Raw genomic sequence first — 23,030 nt, 5'->3', positions numbered from 1 at the left:
TGAAAACCTGGATCTTCTGCTATGGCCATTCTCTGCAAAGCAAGTGCTGCCAGTTCTGAAATTATTCAAGTTTGCAGAAACATTCTTGTTGGTCATGTTTTTACTCCTTTCTGAAATACTGAAAAAATACTGAAAATTCAAACAAGAACATTATCCATTGCTCTAAAAAGCATATCTCCAGGGCAGCAGTGGCAGCAGGCAAACAACCTCTTATGTTTCAATATACAGAACTGTGTGTGTGTGTGGGGGGGAGTTAGAGGCAGAATTTGTTGCCTACCACATCTAATTCGCCACATTTTTCTGTTCTGTGTGGCTTTTCTCCACCTTTCTTTTTTTTAAAAAACCCCACAAATAAATAAACATCAGCTGCAGGTGGTGCAATCTTCCGCAGAGGGGCAGCGATAGAACTGAGTGACGTCTTCCCCACTGACTGTTTCCCCTTATACGGGAAGAGACCAAAAAGGGGAAGCAGCTGGAAGGAGGGTAATTTGAGAACTAAGAAACAAGGAGAAAAGGTTAAGCAATTCCCTGCTCCCACCTGCCTTCACCCAAAATACAAGTTGTGGGCTCCCATGGCCGGCTTTCTTAAAAAGAACTGTGTGGTGGAGTCTTCTTCTTTGGAGGTGTTTAAGCAGAGGCTTGACAGCCATCTGTCAGGAATGCTTTGGTGGTGTTTCCTGCTTGGCAGGGGGTTGGACTGGATGGCCCTTGTGGTCTCTTCCAACTCTGTGATTCTATGGTTCTAACTTTGGGACAGATTATCTATATCTATCTATCTATCATCTATTTATCATCTATCTATCTACCTAATCTACCTGTCTAGGTGCAATGTGTAGGTTCTCTGTGGACCTCCCTATTACACTGTTGCTCGGTCCCAGCTCCTGCCCACCTAGCAGTTCGAAAGCACGTCAAAGTGCAAGTAGATAAATAGGTACCGCTCCGGCGAGAAGGTAAATGGCGTTTCCGTGCGCTGCTCTGGTTTCGCCAGAAGCGGCTTAGTCATGCTGGCCACATGACCCAGAAGCTGTATGCTGGCTCCTTCGGCCAATAAAGCAAGATGAGCGCCGCAACCCCAGAGTCGTCCGCGACTGGACCTAATGGTCAGGGGTCCCTTTACCTTTAATCTACAATCCTATCATTTTAAAGCTCAGGCAGATTAGCATGGGTGATTGTACTCTTTGTTGTTTGATCCTCCCTCTTTCCTCTACTAGACAAAATGTCCAACTTAATCAGCAGTGCCAGCTTGGCCCTGCAATCGTGGGTGCCTAGGGCCATGGGTGCCACACAGCATGCATGGCCCTGGCACCAAAATTTGTGGGTGCCCGGTGTGGCGGAATAAGGCCTGGTTCATCATGGGTTAACCTATCACTCCCATGTTAGGTAGGTGTTCCCTGGGAGGCGGAGCTACTGGGCATTCTAAAAGGAGGGGGAACAACCTGGAAAGGCAGTTGGGGGTTTGGCAGTTGGGTGTGGAGGTTTAGAGAGAGAAACTGCAAGGTTAGGCTTTGGGGAATGGGAGGAAAGGTCATTACCATTGCTAACGGGAGGCAGGAAAGATTATAACTGAGCTGAATTATAGAAGATTTGTACCAATAAGAACTCAAGACATCCATGTTTTCAAGTTACCTTAATAAAGTTAAAAGTGTTTAAACGTTCGCTGACTGTGGCAGTGCGTCAGTGCCTCAAGAGGTGTGGCTGAGGGGAAAAGCACTAGGGGTTTCCTGTGATAGAGGGAACGGGTGGCTTATTTTCCTGGCATACAGAGGACTGGGCAGGGAAGCCAAAGGTGCCACGCAGTTGCCTAAAGTGAAGGCAAGCTGCAGTAGTTTGGGAACCCAGGGCGGGAGATCCCAAAGGTGGCAAGAGTTGTTTCGAACATAAAGCACTGAGGTACCCCAGAGACACTCCCATATAACCACTGAAGGATTCATCCTAGTGGACAGTGAAACTTAGGGAGAGTCACGGTTGGGGGAAGTATCTACAGGGGAGGGAGTGGGATCCCTCACACCCGGCACCTTCATGGGGAATTTTGTGGGTGTCTGGGCACCCAGGGAAGTTCATTATTAAGTCTTGTGCAGATCTTGCGTTATGATACTTACCCCAAACTCCCATCACTATCACTACCACCACCAGGACGATGTTTCCAGCCCATCCAACCTGCAGCATAATTCCATGCCAACGTGGGCACAGTTGGTGTTCTGCAAAAAATGCAGGTGAAAAGATTGGGGATAATGTTCCAAGGCAGGCCTGCGTTCAGCTTTTATGATATGCACTCTGCATTTCAGGGCCTTGATGGAGAATTCTGCTATGAAATAGGGACATAGAGAGGTGTCTTGTGTTAACTCAGACTGTTACTCCATCTAGCTCGGTATTATTGTCCACACTGTCGGCCTAGTTAGGACTCTCCAGGTTTCAGGTAGGGGTCAGAGAACGAACCAGGGGCTCTTTGCCTGCAAAACACCACTGCTTCCAATAGCAAACTCAACTGATGAGAAGGAAAGGAGCCAAAATGAGACCTCTAAGAATTGGGTGTGCACCTGTGATAATTTATTGAATTGTAGAGGATCAAATGGCTGTTTAGCCCAGCCTCCAACAGTTACCAGTGGATTGAACTGTGCCCAGAATCCTTTAGCTACATGCTAAAATGTACTGTACTCTCTACTGCCTAAACTAGGGCTAGCCCAAGACATTTTGGCACCTGAGGCTAACCGATTTTTCTCACTTTGCCTGATGGTAGGGCCGGCTCTACTTTGCCTCTTCTTTTCCTTCCTTTGGTCATTTAGTGCTGCCTCCACTTTTCCACCCTCCTTCTTTATTAAGCCTGGTGCCATTTTTTAATTCATTTTTTCCTTAATTTTGTTCTCTGATTAGTGCAGTTACAGGTAGGTAGCCGTATTGGTCTGCCATAGTCAAAACAAAATAAAAATTTAAAAAAATCCTTCCAGTAGCACCTTAGAGACCAACTAAGTTTGTTCTTGGTATGAGCTTTCTTGTGTACGCACATTTCTTCAGATACACTGAAACAGAAGTTACCAGACCCTTATATATAGTGAGAGAGTGGGGAGGGGTATTACTCAGAAGGGTGGTGGGAATGGATGATTGGTCTCTAAGGTGCTACTGGAAGGATTTTTTTTTAAAAAAAAAAATCTAATTTTGTTCTGATTAGTGCAGTTTGGGTTTTGTTGTACTTGTTTTCTAGTTATTTTGTGAGCCGTTTTAGATATCCCTTGGCCAGAATCACAGAATTCTAGAGTTGGAAGGGACCACAAAGACCATCCAGTACAACCCCTTGCAATGTAGAAATCTTTCACCCAATGTGGGGGGGGGGGCTCAAACCCACATCCTTGAGATTAAGAGTCCCATGCTCCTACCAACTGACCTATGTGGCACAGAAATACATAACAAAAACAACGAGCAAGTAAGTACCGGTAAATAAATAGCAGCAAGGCATTTGTTTCTCAGCTGCCTTTCCTCAGAAACTCCAGAGCCAATGTACAACAAAATACATAAAAACCAAATTCAGCAAAATCACAGCAGCGTCAACCACAAAAATAAATCTTTAAAGCAACAGAGCACAAACCAGCTCACCATGCACATGCAAATCTAAACAAAAATGTTTCCACATGCCTTCTAAACGCAGGTAGAGAGGGGCAGTATCTGGAAGAGATGTCCAGAAAGTAGATACAGGTGTGTGTAGGTGTATGTGTGTGTGTGTGTGTGTGTGTGTGAGTGAGTGTGTGTGTGTGTGTGTGTGTGTGTGAGAGAGAGAGAGAGAGAGAGAGAGAGAGAGAGAGAGAGAGAGATGGTTCACCATCAATTTAACATCCCAAATAGATGGCACATTTTGCCAAGTCTTCCTGGAGATTCTAACAAATTTAGACGAATTCACATGAGTGAAAATACTCCCATGCAAATATGTTCGTGTCCGAGTCTGTAGATAATAACAAGTATCTTGAATTGCACATGAAAAAACCACAGGAAGACAAAAATTGGTGTTATGCTCAAGCTGATCTGTTCTTTCTTGGACATCTTCCTCATGGTTTGCTCTTGTGCCGTCAGAATGGATGTATTTTATAATTAATATTCAGGAACTTTTAAAACTTTTCAACATGGCAAAATTCATAACAGCTAACGAAAGAAAGGTATTTTACTAAATCACACCACTTACTCACTTAAACGTGCAGCTGTAAGCTGAGACAGCGCCACGTTTTGGTTTGCCATGCAATAAAAACAGATGGCAAAACTTTGCAATTGCCAAAACACGAATGTTTGCCTGCATTTGAGGCCTGAGCCACATGGCCTTCCTGCATCAACTTTAACTGGTCCTAACCTCAACCCCTACGTCTTGCACAAACAGTTCAAGATAATTCGCTGATATCATACCTGGCTTCTGATATCATACCTGATATCATACCTGGCTTCTGAACTGAATCCAAGTTTCTTCCGGGTGGGGAAACTTCAGGTAATTTTATGTCTGCATAGACAACTGCTCCATCCATGTTGAACTGTCACTCTGGAGAGTGGAACTATCTGTGAGCGAGAAGCTTTCTTCACACCCACGTAAAACTCACGGAAACTGAGCTGCTCGTGTTATCTTGCTTACATATCAACTCCCTTTTGTGCGACTGCAACTAAATGACATCTCTCCTTCCCCAAGTACAGTTGCGGTTATATTCATCTGTGCTTGCAGGAGGAGGAGAAACATTAAAGAAAGTAGCTGCAGTCGAGAAAGACCCTTGGGCGTCTATGGCCTCTGCTGTTGAGGTCAAGAAGAACACGGAAGTTAAAAGCCCACTACTGTGCTTTCTTTTAAAACATTTGTGTGCTTTCATTTCATTAAAACCAGTTGCTTAAATGCCGGCAGATGGACCTGTGACCCTCCAGACATTGCAGGGATGCAACTCCAATAATCTCTGATTATGTGCCGTGTAAGCTGGAGGGACGCGGGTGGCGCTGTGGGTTAAACCACAGACCCTAGGGCTTGCCGATCAGAAGGTCGGCGGTTTGAATCCCCGCGACGGGGTGAGCTCCCGTTGCTTGGTCCCAGCTCCTGCCAACCTAGCAGTTTGAAAGCACGTCAAAGTGCAAGTAAATAAATAGGTACTGCTGCGGCGGGAAGGTAAATGGCGTTTCCGTGCGCTGCTCTGGTTCGCCAGAAGCGGCTTTGTCATGCTGGCCACATGACCCGGAAGCTGTATGCCGGCTCCCTCGGCCAGTAATGCGAAATGAGCGCCGCAACCCCAGAGTCGGACACGACTGGACCTAATGGTCAGGGGTCCCTTTACCTTTAAGCTGGGGGCAGCTGGTTTGAGTTGGATTCCAACAGCTTGGGAGGGCCACAGGTCCCCCACTTTGAAACCCGTATATTTGTTTTAATGGCAAAACATAAACGGCAAGTTCTCAAACAGCACCTCATTCTTGGTCAGGCTTTGTCAAGGTCATTTTGCTGCCTGAGGTGGAGCAGCAAATGGTACACACACACACACACACACACACACACACACACACACCCTAAGGCAAGGTGCATCATTCTGAAAGCCAGCCAAGTTATATTGCCACCTGAGGCAGAAAATCCCACAAGTACCTCTCCCTGGAAGGAGAAAATAAAATGACGGCAAATTAAATAACTAGCAATTTGCTACCCTTTCTTTCCAGGCAAAAATCAGCTACTTGAGGTGCCTAAGGGTAGGACTGGCCCTTGAGTACTATAATTCAGAACAAAAATGAGATATATTTTCTCGATTAGGGTCACAACCGGCTGGCCCACACTTCGGGGGTGTTGCTGTTCCTTTTTATAACAGTAATTTACCGCATTAGAGGCAAATGAGCAGAAGTCCTGCTGCGAATGTTGACAAGCTGCTTCTGAAGCTTTGCAAAGTGTCAAAAAAAAAAGTTTTTGCGGTGCAGTGTAGCAATAATAACTGGTAACTGACGGGAGCGGATGGGGGGCAATGGAAAAAGCAGAATTCTACGTACTATTCTTAAGAATAGCAATGAATTGCTAATTGTATGGTGCAGTGTGCAGTAAAATTATCAAAGCACCATGAAATGATAAAATCAGAAAATACAGAACAAATGACCAATGGTAATAAATAAATAAATTCAAATGCTTGCTGAAACAGAAAAGTTTTCAGCAGCTGACTAAATACTGCAATTGTAAGTGGACAATTGTAACAGTGTTCCAAAGGACTGGTGCCACAACACTAAAAGCCTTAGTTCATGGAGAAACTAAATGAATAATATACAGTATATCTGTGAGGTTAAAGCTATGGTTTTCCCAGTAGTAATGTACGGAAGTGAGAGCTGGACCATAAAGAAGGCTGATCGCTGAAGAATTGATGCTTTTGAATTATGGTGCTGGAGGAGACTCTTGAGAGTCCCATGGACTGCAAGAAGATCAAACCTATCCATTCTCAAAGAAATCAGCCCTGAGTGCTCACTAGAAGGACAGATTCTGAAGTTGAGGCTCCAGTACTTTGGCCACCTCATGAGAAGAGAAGACTCCCTGGAAAAGACCCTGATGTTGGGAAAGATGGAGGGCACAAGGAGAAGGGGACGACAGACGATGAGATGGTTGGACAGTGTTCTCGAAGCTACTAACATGAGTTTGGCCAAACTGCGAGAGGCAGTGAAGGATAGGCGTGCCTGGCGTGCTCTGGTCCATGGGGTCACGAAGAGTCGGACACGACTGAACGACTGAACAACATATCTGTGAGGAAAGTCAAGAGGGCTATTCCAGATGATCACAGTGATGTGGCCAGTGAATAAAGTACAAGGCAGCCCTTCAGGTAATCTTGTCCTAGGCCTTTTAGTTCTTTATACACTAACACAGGGATTCTCAAACGTACTGCTCCCAGGCCCTTGAAATGACTGAAAGTGATTGAGGCTCTGCAATCACAAAATGGCGTTGCAGGGACACAGCTGGTCACAAAATGGCGGCCGATGTAGGCCGAGTTTCACATAAACGGATGGAAATTACAGACACCACTCCATCATTGGAAATTGTTAAATTATTCCTTGTGGTAAGGAGTTCTATTCATAGCTCAGCATCCCTCAGGTTAAATAGAGGCATTTGCTCTGGAGGGTATGTGATTCAGCCTGCCCATTTTAGGCAGAACTTGCTGATTTAGAGGATCTAAAATGGAAAAAGGATTTTTACTTTCTTTCTCCCTTCCTAGGCCCACATGCCTATCGAAGTATTTTCACTCGCCTCCTGAAATTTCTCCCCCCTTCTCTTCTCACTTAACTTGTATCTTATTCCACCACCACACCCAAACTTCTAGTTTCTTCTATCCATCCTCCCTTGTCCTTTTATTTTCATTTCTTCCTCCTGTAACAACTTTCCTCACTTCTATTGTTTCCAGCTGATTTATTGATGATGATTGTTGTAACATAATCACCAATCCCACCTTCGTCGCCAGTCATTGTAACGTGGGGTTAGTGACTTCAGTAAGTGATTTCAGTTTTCTGACATAGCAGGCAGGAGACAGCTTCTTCATGTAACACTCTTTATTCAGGCAAAGAAGACTGGAGACTGAGGAGAGGGACGCTACATTTATAGGGACAGAAGACTGGCTAGAAAGGATACATTTTGGAGGGAACAATCTCAAGCAATCACAAAGCTGCCTTTTGGTGGGAACCAATAAGACTGAGGAGCCAAACACAGCAGCTTAAATGAACCAATAGTAGCTGTTCCTTCTGGAACAGAGAGGCAGTTACTTTACCCTAATGCGAATACAGACAATAGTAATACAGATATAAAAACCATTGAATTAATACACAACACCGATGATGATATCAAATATTAACATCTTCCCCTAATTTTTGTCAACATTTCCTCTGGACATTTTTCTTCAGAGGAAGGAGACCTTTCCCCCCATCCCTGACCCTCCACCAACTTGTCTGGCTCCCACCCTCCTTTGCTTAGCATCCAAGGGGTTGCTGGTGCTGGCATTGCTCCAACAAAAAGGCTGTGGGATGGCTAGGAAGTGGAACAAGTTGAGGAGGCACTGTAGGGTAGACCATGGCACTGTGACACACTTGAAAAATGGCCCAAGGCCCACATGTAGCTTCCAACCCACTAAAAATGCTGTAATACCTTGAACGAAGTCCTTTAAAGTTACTTTGTGCCTTACAAGAATTAGGAACTTTTCTTTTTTCAGGGAGAAAGAAAAGGTCCTTCGTTCAGGTCGACTTTCCTAGAGTTGCTGGTTCCCTCAGCTGCCGACTCCCTTTGAGGCTGCCCTAGATCAGTGTTTTTCAACCTTTTTTGGGCAAAGGCACACTTGTTTCATGAAAAAAATCACGAGGCACACCACCATTAGAAAATGTTAAAAAAATTAACTCTGTGCCTATATTGACTATATATAAAGTAATTCTCTTGAATAGGAATCAAATAAACACAATTTTTCCCACGGCACACCAGGCAACATCTCGCGGCACACTAGTGTGCCGCGGAACAGTGGTTGAAAAACACTGCCCTAGATTATTCTCTAGGCCTCAATTTCCTGCAGTAAATGCAGCGTCCAACCTGCACTTTGAGAAACAGCTCGTTCCTTCCAGTGTGTGGGTTTGTTTGGTCTGCATGCTTCAGGAAAAGGGAAGCTGGGGGAGGTGAAGTGAAACATCCTTTCGTTGTTATGATGAGGACAGAGGAGTAGAAAAGTAGAAGTGGAGATAAGTGATGCCAAAATGAGCAGACTGTCTCCGCTGTGGCAAGTTTCAGGTTGTGGTCACGTGACAGAGCAACCGTGCTAAGGAAGACTGGGTCTGAAAGGACAACACTTGGGATGTCTGCATACACCACCTTGAGTTGCATAAGCAATACAAAAATGAAACAAATATGTAGGCCATAAACTAACGACTAGTGCAACAGCACTACTAGGGACGCATGTGGCGCTGTGGTCTAAACCACCCAGCCTCTGGGGCTTGCAGATCATAAGGTCGGCGGTTTGAATCCTCATGACGGGGTTGTTGCAGGTCTAAAACCTGTTCTTCCTGGATCTTGCCAATGGGACACAGGAGATGGAGAGGAGAGAGAATCCAGTGTTTATTAATTTGTACACGTAACTGATTCAGCGGGCTATTTCCCAAAGTCTGATCCCCTTGTGTTGTCCGCTGAGACTTTTTTTTTATAGGGTTTAAACACAAAGAATACACACAGGGTCCAATTAAAAGTCCCACAAACATCTGCAGAGGATAGCTGGTGATAACCCACTGGATACTTTTTGCCGCAGTGCTGTGCCTGCGCTCTAGCATACTAGAAAGACTGGACCTGTAATCTTGCTGACACTGCCCTATCTAACGTTGTTTACTGCTAACTATTACTGTGCCTTCGTGCCCTTCGCCTGCATACATTTTGTTGCAATGCTGTTACCAGCAGAGCTGTTTGTTCTTTGAGCTTACATGATGGGGAGCGGGGAATTGACCTCCACTACCTCAGGGTGAGCTCCCGTTGCTCTGTCCTAGCTCCTGCCAACCTAGCAGTTCGAAAGCATGCCGGTGCAAGTAGATAAATAGGTACCACTGCAGCAGGAAGGTAACTGCCATTTCCGTGCGATCTGCTTTTTGTCACGGTGTCCTGTTGCACCAGAAGCGGTTTAGTCCTGCTGGCCACATGACCAAGAAAGCTGCATGCAGGCTCCCTCGGCCTGAAACATAGATGAGTGCCACACCCCATAGTCAAATTCGACTCGACTCAACTGTCCAGGGGACCTTTAACCTTTACCTACTGGTGCAGCATCAGTAAGGAGAAACCCTCCTTCTCATTTTCTCTCTCTCTCTCTCTGCTGTTACTGTTGAAAACGAGGTGGCAGGGTTTTGCTTTCCATCTTACATATCAGTGCTTGTGGGCAACGATTTGTGACACTTGGGGCGAAGGGCTGTGTGGGTTTGAGAGTGAGGATCAAAAGTGTAAAGTAGCTCATATGCCACAGAGCGATGTGAGAGGAAGAGAGGCAGTGAGTGAGCTGATTCAGGTGAGAGATGGGGAGACTGAGGCCATGTGGTGGTTTGGTTAAATTGGAGATTGTCACTGTTGTTCTCACCACAGGTTAGTAATGCTGGTTTGATGACAGAGTTCTTGGTTTGTTTAAAGCAGGCATAGGCAACCTTCGGCCCTCCAGATGTTTTGGACTACAATTCCCATCATCCCTGACCACTGGTCCTGTTAGCTAGGGATCATGGGAGTTGTAGGCCAAAACATCTGGAGGACCAAAGGTTGCCCATGCCTGGTTTAAAGCATTTTTCTGACATGTTTTTTTCTAGATTCTGTAATTATTGCATGTTGTTGTTGTTGTTGTTGTTGTTGTTGTTGTTGTTGTTGTTGTTATTCTCTGTACATTTTTTTTGTATTTAACCTTGAGAGGTTGCAGACTCTTCTTCCCTGGAGGTTTTCAAGCAGAGGCTGGCCGGTCATCTGCCATGGATGCTTTAGTTGAAATCCCTGCATTGCAGGGGGTTGGACTAGATGACCCTTAGGGTCCCTTCCAACTCTGCAATTCTAGGATTCTAAGATCTTTGCTCCAGGATTGAAATCATGGCTGGTGCCAGCAAGGGGCAGGGTCACGTGCTTCCCCAAACATTATTTTTCTTTCAGAGGTCTTGACATGTGAGACACAACTTGCCCATGCAGAAATATACTTTTTTTTGCCCTGCTGCACCCTGCCCAAATTTATTTTCTTTTGCCATCACTGATTGAAATATTCAGTGAAGAAGGGTTGTAAATATGGTAACAGGCTCCTGAGTAGCTGTCTGGGAGGTTACCAGCTGCACCTCATAATTTACTGCTTTGTGTATATCTCTTTCCAGTCAGATTCCTCTGGGAGCTGGCAATGTTGCCTGTGTTCCTAACTGGGGCCATTAGTTCACTCCCGACCCACAGAGACAGTAGAATTTCCTCTGGGGAAGTTTCCTGTTGCTTTCCTGAATGTTGCTGTTTGGGGCTTAACAGGGCCAGCCCTCCCATTTGGTAGCAAGGCAGCTGCCTCAGGCTACTGATTTTGGGCAGGGCTTTTTTTCAGCCGGAACTCAGTTCCGACACCTGTCAGGTGAGCACTGTTGCCATTCTAAGAGAAGAAGGGAGGTGTTCATGGTTAGTTCCAGCATCTCTTTTTCTGGAAAAAATAGCACTGATTTGGAGCATCATGGAAGAGCAGCAAATCGGCAGTCGTTTAATTTATTAATGTTGCATTTTTAATAACAAGAGAGAGAGAGAGAGAGAGAGAGAGAGAGAGAGAGAGAGAGAGAGAGATGTGCTTGTTGAGGTTTCTGCTAAATATCTTGACTGGCCTTCAGTGTTATTCACCTTGACTTGAGGGGGCAGTGGCTGGGGGGTTCAAGCAGCAAAGTGAGGTGCCCACTCCTCTCCCCAAATTTGCAAGGCTTATTTGACTTTTGCTCCGTGCCACGGAAGGCTCTTGTTTGGAAAGAAGTATTTATTCGTTTTTAAAAGGCTGCACTAAGTGCGTGGAAAGCTTGGAGCCAGGAAAGTAAAGAAAAAGGTCTGGGCTGCTCCCGAGACTTGGTATGCAAAAAATCAGCAGGAGCAGTTTTTCAGTGCAATCTCCTGCTGATGTCTGCGCACTGAACTACAGTTAAAAAAAAAGGCACAGGGCAGAACCTTAGTTTAGCAGAATTTTAGTGCTTTAAAAAAGTTAATCTGGATGCTGTTCATCTGACATGCAGCATCACTGCGCACACTTTCCCCTGCAGTTTTTTCAACAACTGCCAATTTAACTTTCTAGGTTTTTTTTTTTAAAGCACAAGCAAACTCGATGAAAATCATCAGATGCAAACTCAGTAACTTCCCCCAGAGAGAAAGAGCCTTGTCGAAAGATAACGGAAAACAATGTACAGGTAGGTGTTGCTGTTGGGTTGTGCATAACCCCAGTCAGCCTTGATCTCTACCAGCAAAGTCAACATCAAAGGAGGTGGGTTGTTGTTGTTTTTTAACATCTGAGGCCCCTTACCATGAGCAGGAAAGAGATTGATGATGACAGCAATTAGAAAGAAATTAGTGCCTGCAAAAGAAAGAAACTTAGTGTGCAACTACATGAGTGCTTTAAGGCAGAATGGTTTCTCGGGGATTTGGACAGAATAAGGGAGAGGAAAACAACACACTCTGTATATGCTAGAAAACCTGACTCTCTGTTGGAGAGGCTTATCTCGAGACTGTGGGTGGTGCAGTAAACTAATTCCTCAGAGTAAAAAGCAATTAAATGTGTTTTCTTCCACACTGACTTCTTTATTTCACAAGAGTTAGAAGACTGGAGATAGATTCTGGGCTGAATCCAACAAAGCTAGTAGCGCTTAATAATATTTAAACCTATGCATGCCTACTCAAGTGCAAGTCTCTTTGAGTCTAGCGGTACTCACTCCCAGACCATGTAGTATCCTAGTTGTAAGGAGCCTCTGGACAAAGGGGCTGCATCCCAGCAGAGGCTAAAAAGTGTGCGCATAAGGGAAGCAGCAGGTGACTTCTACCTAGGGATGGTGGGGGGAGGGAATTCAGGCCTGCATTTTGATGTGAACCTACTTAATTTGCCGTTCTCACATCAATATGCAAACAGAAACAAAGCTACCCGACAAAATTCACTCTTGTCTGAAATTTGGGGACACAGTTCTCCAACCCAAACATCGTACAAAAACGAATATACTGGGAGAGAAATATGCATGAAAAATGCATACATGAATATTTTTTTCCTTGCAAAAATGTGTATATTATGATTGCATTAAGTGCTGATGTGTTTCCTGGACTCGAGGACTTAAAAAAATTGGCATACTCCAGAAATGTGGCAAACTGGACTTAAGAATGGAAAAAAGAGAAGCTCAGAAAAACAGAAACTTGTGATCAGTCGGTAGAGCACAGGACTCTTAATATCAGGGTCATGGGTTCGAGCTCCATGCTGGGCAAAATATTCCTGCACTGCAGGGAGTTGGATTAGATGATCCACGTGGTCCCTTCCAGCTCTACAATTCTATGATTTGTTGATAGATTTGTCCTTCTGTGCAGAAGAGTACATCATAGCCGTTCAGAAAACATGCATGCACAAGCTAGAGGTTTCCACACTGTCCCTCATCTCTCCATCCAGGCACCCAAGAGGCATTTCCGCACTTCAAGGACATATTACAGTCAGGTGCAAAGGCACTTAAGGCAGGTGCAGAACAGTTCTGGTCAGGGGTGTGGCCTGGAGAGAGATCCAAGGACAGATAGGGAGACCTGGCCCTGGATGGCTGCATCTGGCTTGTGGTTGCCAGAGGTTGCCCAGGCTGCTGTCTGTAGGGTGGTGGTCTATAGTTGCCTGGGAGTCTTCTTGTTTTTTGGCGATCACTCATAGCCGAGTAAGATTGTCTTCCATAAACACGGTTTTAACAATGAGTCTGGCCAAATTCTGAGAACGACTGCTGGAGAAAAGGAATCCATGCGTTGTTGCCATCGTCATTTTACTGTGTCTGGTTTGGCTTGATATAAAGTTTCATCTAGTTCTGTCAATCCATCTGCTACCTCTTTTGCTATGGAAGAGAACAAAGAACAGAACTATTGCACAAGAACAAAATCTATCTTAACTATCAGACAAGTGTAATTATCATCAAAGGGGATGAAAGATGAGTTGCCTCCTCATGATGGCCACCTCAATCATACTGTTTTTTTTGGGGGGGGGGGGGCTGAATGCTGCAAATTTTTACCATCAATGTCCTCCCCTCAATTTGCTCTTTGAATGGAGTTATAAACTGGAAGAAAGTCTTTCTGCAACAGTCCTATGTATTAAAAGATTTATAGATACCCTGCATTTAGGGCTGCATCAAACAAACAGATTCCCGTCCCCATACAAAAACAAACACAATGATGTTTGAGTCAAGTCCTGAGAAACTGGGTTATCCAAAAGGGTCTAACACAATGGATTCCAGGGCTGGTTTTTGTGTGTGCACAAACTGGATTGTAAAGGTTGCCTGATGTGAAGATTGGTTAATGTGAAGTCTGGCACGGCATTAGTGAAAATAATAATAATAATAATAATAATAATAATCCCAATGAATTCAAGAAAACTTAAATCACTTATTCTTCAAATTATATGGTGTTGTGGACTGGACTGCTTGAGCTTCTCGCTGTATTTTTGTTTGTTTTTAGTTTCAGGTTTGCAATATAATAAATGCACCATAGGACCTGGAATTTAAAAGGTGAAAAAACAGACAAGTAAACAAGCATAAAACGCCAGAAGCTTCCCTAGGTATAGTCACTTACCTCTCCCAACAACAGCTGGAGAAATTCTCCTGACATTCTTCAGTTAGTGTGATGGATGCCTGCTTCCTTCACCATCTCCTAACATATTTGAAAGGGGGGGGAAAGAAAAACATGGACAGCATCACTCATGAGGTTGGAGTCAAAGGGGCATAGCAGAGGAGGATGAGAGTCAGGCCACTGGCCCATCTATCTCAGTATTATCTACACTGACTGGCAGCCGATCTCCAGGATTTCAGACAGGTGTTGTTATCTAGTCAGTGTAGACAAAGCTGAGCTAAACGGATCGATCAATGGTCTGACTCAACATAAAGTTGCTTCAGATGTTTCAGGCAGATGCGCAAGTACCCTTTCCCAATCCTGCTCAGAGCCATTCTTCCTTCCTCCCATGTGGTGCTGGAATGATTGCCCTCACTCTGATTTGGCTTCAAATTTCATCACACTGCCAAAGCTCATATGTTACACTGCACTGCCACGAAGCCCATTTAGAGTGAGGGCAATGCTGGGTGGGAAGTAAAGCTTGCAAGGTCACCCAGAAAACATCATGAGAAAGGAGAGAGCCCCCTTTGCAGTCTATGAACATGATGCATTTTCAGCTGAACCCTAATTTCAACATGCAAGAGCACAGTTCAAGAAGGATACTGACAAGCTGGAATGTGTCCAGAAGAGGGCAACCAAAATGGTCAAAGGCCTGGAAATGATGCCTTATGAGGAACGGCTTAGGGAGCTGGATATGTTTAGCCTGGAGAAGAGAAGGTTAAGGGGTGATATGATAGCCATGTTCAAATGTATAAAAGGATGTCATATGGAGGAGGGAGAAAGGTTGTTTTCTGCTGCTCCAGAGAAGCGGACACGGGGCAATGGATTCAAACTACAAGAAAGAAGATTCCACCTAAACATTAGGAAGAACTTCCTGACAGAGCTGTTCGGCAGTGGAATTTGCTACCAAGGAGTGTGGTGGAGTCTCCTTCTTTGGAGGTCTTTAAGCAGAGGCTTGACAGTCATCTGTCAGGAATGCTTTGATGGTGTTTCCTGCTTGGCAGGGGGTTGGACTGGATGGCCCTTGTGGTCTCTTCCAACTCTATGATTCTAAGAGATCAGCTTTCAGATTAGAATTTCTCCGATTGAACCTGGAAGAACTGGCAGTGGATATGTTCAGTGCCTTCTATATATTCACTTTTCTAGAGGAAAAGAAATGCAAAATGACTTTCTCAAAGCTCCCCCAAGACCAATTCTATTCCAGATGGCACTCCAGTACTGCATTTTGTACTTTGTTAAATCTGCCTGATCTTATTGAAGGCTACATGCCCTCAGTTCAAGAGATCTGTGCCTGTACTCTGTGTAGGCTACAACGGAAAAAGCCTTATTTATAGGGTTTACAAATACCAAACATGGTACATTTGATTACATCAACTGTAGGCCAGAACTATCACATTCTACAGATTTGTTCTGAAAGTGCACAGAAAGCAATACGTTATGAACATTTAATTAGATTAAGATGCAAAACAGATTTCACATTGCACCATATACCACTAGGACTAAAAGTCTGTCCCCTGCCCAGCTGTTACTCAGATGTGTAAACGTGTTATGTTTGTGTACCTTGAGAGTGCCAGCATGGTGTAGTGGTTAAGAGCGGTGGACTCATAATCTAGTGAACTGGGTTCGCTTCCCCGCTCCTCAACATGCAGCTGCTGGGTGACGTTGGGCCAGTCACACTTCTCTCTGAAGTCTCTCAGCCCCACTCACCTCATAGAGTGTTGGTTGTGGGGGAGGAAGGGAAAGGAGATTGTTAACCGCTTTGAGACTCCTTAGGGTAGTGATAAAGCGGGATATTAAATCCAAACTCTTCTTCTTGATTGTTTTCTGGCACTGAGGTTCCCTGCTCCCTGCCTCCAAGAACCAGTTTATGCATTTCAGATTCTGTTATGCCAAGCTGGAGATGGGGTTTGGCATAGTCAAATGCTTCCCCGTGTAAACACATAGAAAACTAGCACAATTTCCTTCCACCTCCATGTGGTAAAGATTTCAAAGACCCATCCTCCACCCTGGAGACTGAAAAGGTGCAAACCAGAAAAAAAAGTTTTGCCACTTAATTCTGGGTTCACCCAGGATGGTTTTGTGCTGTGTTTTGCAGGCCCAGGTCTGTGCTATAGTGTACCAAACCTCCATACACCTCTCTGCCTCCTCTTACCTCCAGCCACTGAAAGATTCACAAAACTACATGCATCTTTCATGTTGTTGGATTGCACTGTGATTTGGTATCTCCCAGAATCTTCCGGTTGCACATTGCAGATGACCAGCCAAGCGTTCGTCATGACTGACACTCTCCTCCGATGTTTCGGCATCACCTCATAAAAGAGGTGGCAGTAACGCTGCCACCACTTCTGCGGGTTGCTGGTTAGGCTGCATGACCTCATGTTAAGTTTCAGAATGAAGTCATCTCCCGCTCCTTTGATGTGGTGCCACTGGATTTCAACGAAATCCCAGTCAGTCTTTGGGACTTGGACATCAACAGGGATGAATGCCGTTTCATTGACTGCTGCTATGATGGGAGTCTTTGGCACTTGTATGCAGATGTCAGAAGGTTCACCTGCGTGTAAAAGAAGGAAAACCAACAAGGTTGAAATTAAACTTTCATAGAATCATTGAGTTGCAAGGGAAAACAAGGCTCATCCAGTCCAATCCCCTGCAATGCAGGATTCTTTTGCCCAACATGGGGTTCAAACCCACAACCGTGAGATTAAGAGGAACGGCTTAGGGAGCTGGGTATCTTTAGCCTGGAGAAGAGAAGGTGAAGGGGTGATATGATAGCCATGTTCAAATGTATAAAAGGATGTCATTTGGAGGAGGGAGAAAGGTTGTTTTCTGCTGCTCCAGAGAAGCGGACACGGAGCAATGGATTCAAACTACAAGAAAGAAGATTCCACCTAAACATTAGGAAGAACTTCCTGACAGTAAGAGCTGTTCGACAGTGGAATTTGCTGCCAAGGAGTGTGGTGGAGTCTCCTTCTTTGGAGGTCTTTAAGCGGAGGCTTGACAGCCATCTGTCAGGAATGCTTTGATGGTGTTTCCTGCTTGGCAGGGGGTTGGACTGGATGACCCTTGTGGTCTCTTCCAACTCTATGATTCTATGATTCTAGGAGTCTCATGATCTATGGACTGAGCTGTCCCTTTCTAGGAATGTCAAATATGGAAGATTTTCAACATGTTAATCTGAATTTTCAAAGTTTGATATTAAAAGTTTAGTGGGTTTGTTTGTTTGTTTTTAAAACAGCACTTTGCCTTATTATGATTAAGGGGAGATTCAGGAAGCTGCCATCATATGCTAATGACGACAGTAGAATTTTCAGAAGAAGTTGGTGACAAATTCAGTTCTTGCTGCAACTTCCATCATACGCAACCCCCAGTTGTCCTATGAGTCATTAGTTCCTTGAAGAGGTGAAAAGTCTAAGAAGATCATGAGGTTTTGGATCAAACTGAGCTCACTGAAGAACATAAAATTATAAGCAAACATTCATGTGACCTTGGGCTAACATTTTTACAGGCCGAGGTTGGCTGGATCTAGACACATAAAAAAAAACATTTCAGGAAAACGTGTTGTAAAGCTCATAATGCAAAATCACATTGCTGAAGGATTTATGTACACATTTGCCATACAGACCCATCTTCTGCCAGTGTTATAACACATTTATAATGCCCTCCCCCTTTTAAACTAATGTAGCTGAGTCCCTTGTTCTCCCTGGAGAGACATTCTGCTCATTTAAGTATGTTGTTGTTGCAGCAGTGGAAACCTAGTGAACAATGCCAGTAACCCACAATTTTCCAGGCAGACTATATAGCAGTTCAGCTTCTACAATGTGCTGCACATGGAGCTGTCTTTGAAGAAGCTGCGGAAGCTGCCATTGGTCCAAAATACAGCTGTTAGACTATTGGATGGGATCCACTGAATGAAACATTTTGCCAACTCTTAAACATTTTTTTTTTACTGGCTGCTGGTCACAATTCAAAATGTATGTTTAAATTCTTGGTGCTTAATGTTAATGTTGAGTGGCTTCCAGGTCTGGGAGTTGGGAAGTTTTCTGAATGGGGTTGCATTCCCTCTGAAGCAGCAGGTGCATTGTTTGGAGGAGCTCCTAGATTCAGCTTGTCACTGGAGGCTCAGATGATCTCTATGATGATCAGTACCTATTATCAGCTTAGGCTGGCACAATCCCTTCCCCGGGCAGCAAGGTGTTCACACCAACCTATCTAGCTTCAAAGTCCAGGCAGGCACAGCTCCTTCTCTTGAGAAGTCTCCATCTCTGTGTGAGTTGCTGGTTTGCAAGCAGGCACTGGGTCTGGGTGGATGCATCTTCTCCCAGCTCCTGAGGTGGCATCTGGTCAGGGAGAGAGCATGGGACCTGCCTCCTCACCCTGATTCCTGATTATAGCCATCCTAAGCCACTGCTCAGAGCCTTCCCTAAATTCTGGCAACTCTCCTCATCAGGAAGGGAAGGAGCTGGAAGTTGTGTCTTCACACCAGAACCAAATGGAGACAGGGGTTCAGTCTGTTCCTGCCTTATCATCCTCTTCTTTCTCCAGAGTCTACTATTCCGGGATTGAACCCAAAGGCACTGTCATGACAGCGAGGCAGGTGCCAAACAGGCTAAGAACCTCTTTGGTGGCAGCAGGTGGCACCACATCTGTGGAACTATCTTCACAGGGATGCACACTTGGGACCACATCCAGTTTCAGCAAAATAGCCAGTCATCTTAACCTACTTGTGTGGGATGTAATCCACTGAGAGCAGACAAGTACAACATTCCTTGTTTTGCTAGAGTGGTCATGCAAGGGACCTGCAAACTTCCTGTTCCTCCTAGCCTGGAGCATCCTTCCTTGCATGTGACTAGTGGGTGGGCGTGACCTTTCCAGACCTGGTAAAAGGACAAGGCATGCTGCCACTCTCTCTCCTTTTCCATCTTCCTTTCGACCTGCAAACTTCCCGGACTGCCAACTGCAGTCACTAGGTCAACCCACATATGGGCTAAACCTGTTTGTATATTCTTGTAACTTTAAGCCTTAAGCCTGCCTTCAGGGATCACACTGTGCTCTGCCTGAGTAAACTTTATTTTTATTGCTTATGAATAAGACTGTGGTGTCTTTATTCTTTTAGGATGGATTCAAGAGGTCTCACCAGGAAAATATTAGAACACATTTCAATCTGGACAAGCCAGATTGAATTGCTCATTGTCTTAAGAAACTCACACGAGTTTGCAACTAGTTTTCTGCTGTGTAAAGGGGAATGCACTCTGCTAAGTAAAGAAACTTGCTGACGCAAGTTAGGAAGAATATTGATAAACAATATATCCTCTCCTGCCACCCTGAACATTCCCACAACTTGGTACCCAGTTTTTAGCTTTATTCAACACTGCTGTTTTAACAAGTTGCCTATATGGAGGGCACAAAGATAGGGAAAGCTGCTCTAAGATTTTGCACCTCTGAGCTAGTGGCCAATATCGCCGCATCTCAGGGCAATGAATTTCACAGTGTGAAGAAGAAGTGTGATTAATGTTTGTGTTTTTGTATCAAAGGACTCCTGCATCTGATTCGCACCCACCCACCACAGAACTTCCGTACTTACGCAAACATGAGGCAAAGGCGTCTTTGCATGAATTGTATCTAGGGAGTTTGGAGAGGCGTTCCAACACACTGCTGTTTGGGGAGTCACATTGTTGTGCTGAGTAGATCACTGGATGTGGCAAGGCCACCTGGCTTCTTCGAGCAGAGTCTTGGGAAGCTTGGAAGACATGGTGGCTTAGAGAACTGATAGCAATGAAGGACAACAAGACAAAAAACCAACCAACCAACCACAAGAAATAGGCATGCTGTCTTTGTGCAAAGTACAGTCCCAATCTTACCCTACTTAGCTTTTTTATTTTTTATTTTTGCTTCCTACTTCCTGTTAGACTTTCAGTTCAGCAAAAGGAAGTTTACCAATAGCTCTTGTGAGTTACTTATATCTCTATACATATCTGGGTACATGGAAAGAGCCTCATTTCCTTCGCAACAAATGTTGTTGTTTTAGAGATCTGCTCACCTTCTGCGGTGGGCAGTGTTGCAGCCCACGAACTTTAGTAACCCGGCTGGGGGGGGCGGCATGGAGGGATGCCACCCACGTCATTCTGACTCCCGGCACTGTCATGCCCCCGGCTGTCCAAATGGCACCAGGCATTTGGTTTCCACCTACCTTGTAGCAATCATCACAACTTTGTAAGGTTAGGCATTGGGTAAGCCTTTGTTTCAGGGAGGGGAGGTTGTAGCCTCCGCAAGCCCCTCCTCAATAAGAGTATCCTGTTAAAGGGATGGGGGGCGTGGTTCCTGTCCATGGCACGACCCCAACGAGGACCACGTGGGGTGCCTCAATTTGACGTATGTCATAGGGCTCCCACTACTGGTGGTTTACTCTTAGTGTGACTCCCTACAGATGGACAAGAGTCAATATATAGCCAGGTGTCACCCTAGCCTAGGCCAAACCGCTCACATCTGTAACCAATAAAGTTGTGGCCTAATTTATCCCATTAACCTAAAATAATTGTGTCTGTGTGTTTATTATCTGAGGGAACTACGGGCCCAGGGCCTTGGCACGCAATTATTTCTTTATTAAGGATATTAATCTGTCTTGCTTTTCAGTCAATATTGGCTACCAAAGTGGCCTACAATAAAACACCTACATTATAACAAAAAACCAACAACAAAACATCGTATAAGGAGTAAGTGGGAAGTTTATGACACCCTTTCTGGTCGCAGGAAGCTGATATCATTGGCCAGGTTCTTCCCTCCAGAGCATCCTTCCCCAATCTGTTGCTTTCCATATGCTTCTGGACCACAACTCCCATCATTTCAGACCTTTGGCCATGCTTGAATTTGGGCTGGTGAAATTTGGAAATCAACAGCACCAGGATGCAGAAGCCTGCTCCAAAGGGAGGGGACAAAAGGAACAGTGGGTGGACTGCGGGGTTGGCAGATGGAATAGAAGCACCCACACACCCACCCCAATATGAATAATACTCTGCTTCCTGGCATCTGAAACCATCTAGGCTTTTCCCTACAGAAAGAAAGGGAAGAAAGCACTGCAGACAGAAACTGTTCTGCAAGGGAGACTGGACAAAGGCAATGTCCCTTCAAGGGAGCAAATGCTTGCTTTCTGTTCAGCAAATGAATAGGAACTCTGTCTTATTTATTGCACAAAAGCAACAGTATCAATGGTCCTCTTACAGTACAATCCAGGATGATCAGAACAGGGATTACTTACCTGGAAGAGTGAGAATGATCAAAGCCAGTGTCAAAGCAACAATTCCTGCCAGCGAAATGCCAAGACCAATTTTCCACCAGAGAAGATTGGAGGATGGATCTGTGGAATTAAAAGTTTGTGGTGAAGACCACTGGCCACTCCCCCCCCCCAATTGAGTGTGCACTGTAACTGTTACCGAGTCTGGTACTAAGCGGCAACCAAGACCACAGAGGGATCCAATGACTTCATTGCTCTGTGGAAGACCACATACCCCTAAACCAGCAATGGAGATCCACACATGGAAGCAGAATTCCATGTGTTCAGCTGACATCAATGAGGATTTTAAAAAAATAATAATGTAGGGATATGTATCTAAGTGTATCTTGAGCAGCTGCAGGTATGCAAGTATTTGCTCTTGAGCAACAGTTGAATCTGGACTGGCTTCCTTTTTGTGTCTCAGAGGCTCAAACGTTATTGAACTTTCTAAAATCATATGTACCGGAGATGGTAAACTCTGAGCCTTTCAACCCCAGGATGGTATTGGGACTCATACTATGGCTTTCTGACCTCTCCAATCCTATCGTGAGTGGTTCCCTAGACCAGGTGGCTGGGAGGTTGCCTGCTTTTGATGGGGGTTACACTTCCTCTGAAGGAGCAATGCTCATAGCCTGGAGGGTACTCCTGGATCCTCTGCTGTCACTCGAGGCTCAGGTGGCCTCAGTGGCCCGGAGTGTCTTCCTTCAGCTTTGGATGGTGGCTCAGCTATGCTCCTAACTGGACAGGGATAGCCTAACTACTGTTGTCTATGCTCTTGTAACCTCAAGGTTAAATTACTGCAATGAGTTATGCGTAGGGCTGCCTCTGAAGACGGTTGAGAAACTTCAGCTGATGCAGAATTCAGCAGCCAGGTTGCTCACCGGAGCAAGACGGTTCAAGCATATTACACCGATCCTGGTCCGACTGCACTGGCTACCAATGAGTTTCCGGGCTCAATTCAAAGTGCTGGTTTTGACCTATAAAGCCTTAAATGGCTCAGGACCACAATACCTCAAGGACTGCCTCTTTCCATATGAACCTACCCAGATCATCTTCTGTGTCCCTCCTTCTCCAGAGGTCCGGAGGGTGGCTCACCATATGTGGAATGCTCTCCCTAGGGAAGTTCACCTGGCACCTTCATTACACACCCTTAGGCACCAGGCAAAAATATTCCTTTTTAACCAGGCCTTTGGTTGATTTTATTGACATCCAACACCCTTTTGGAATGTGGCTTTTGGGGGGGAGGTAGTTATTGGATTACTGCTTTTGGTTTGATTTTATATGTTGTGGTCTTGTTGTGAACTGCCCTGAGACCTCTGGGTGTAGGCCGGTGTATAAGTTGAATAAATAAATAAAACAAATAAATACATTGAACCCAGATTCTTAAAAAAGCATATTACAAATTATCAAGACCCAAATCTATCCCATTAACAATTAAAAAAAAAAACCTTCAGTATCATCAGATTTTCAAGATCAAAGCCGAAA

General features: G+C 44.9%; 1 protein-coding gene across 1 annotated transcript in view; it reads right to left on the bottom strand.

Annotated features, from left to right (window-relative positions):
• The window catches only part of LOC117042380, a 50,186-nt gene that overhangs the window by 7,728 nt on the left and 19,428 nt on the right, over positions 1-23,030 (bottom strand). Inside the window, exons 6-10 of the mRNA XM_033141927.1 lie at positions 21,531-21,629; positions 16,431-16,829; positions 13,448-13,512; positions 4,415-4,505; positions 2,100-2,198 (exon numbers count right to left, since the gene is read on the bottom strand). Of these exons, the coding sequence (XP_032997818.1) occupies positions 2,100-2,198; positions 4,415-4,505; positions 13,448-13,512; positions 16,431-16,829; positions 21,531-21,629 (753 nt within the window). The remainder of the gene's footprint in view (positions 1-2,099; positions 2,199-4,414; positions 4,506-13,447; positions 13,513-16,430; positions 16,830-21,530; positions 21,630-23,030) is intronic.

Source organism: Lacerta agilis, chromosome 2 (genome assembly GCF_009819535.1).
Source record: "Lacerta agilis isolate rLacAgi1 chromosome 2, rLacAgi1.pri, whole genome shotgun sequence".
NCBI lineage: Eukaryota > Metazoa > Chordata > Lepidosauria > Squamata > Lacertidae > Lacerta > Lacerta agilis.
Note: the sequence above shows the minus strand (reverse complement) of the source record. Positions and strands in the feature narration are given on the sequence as shown.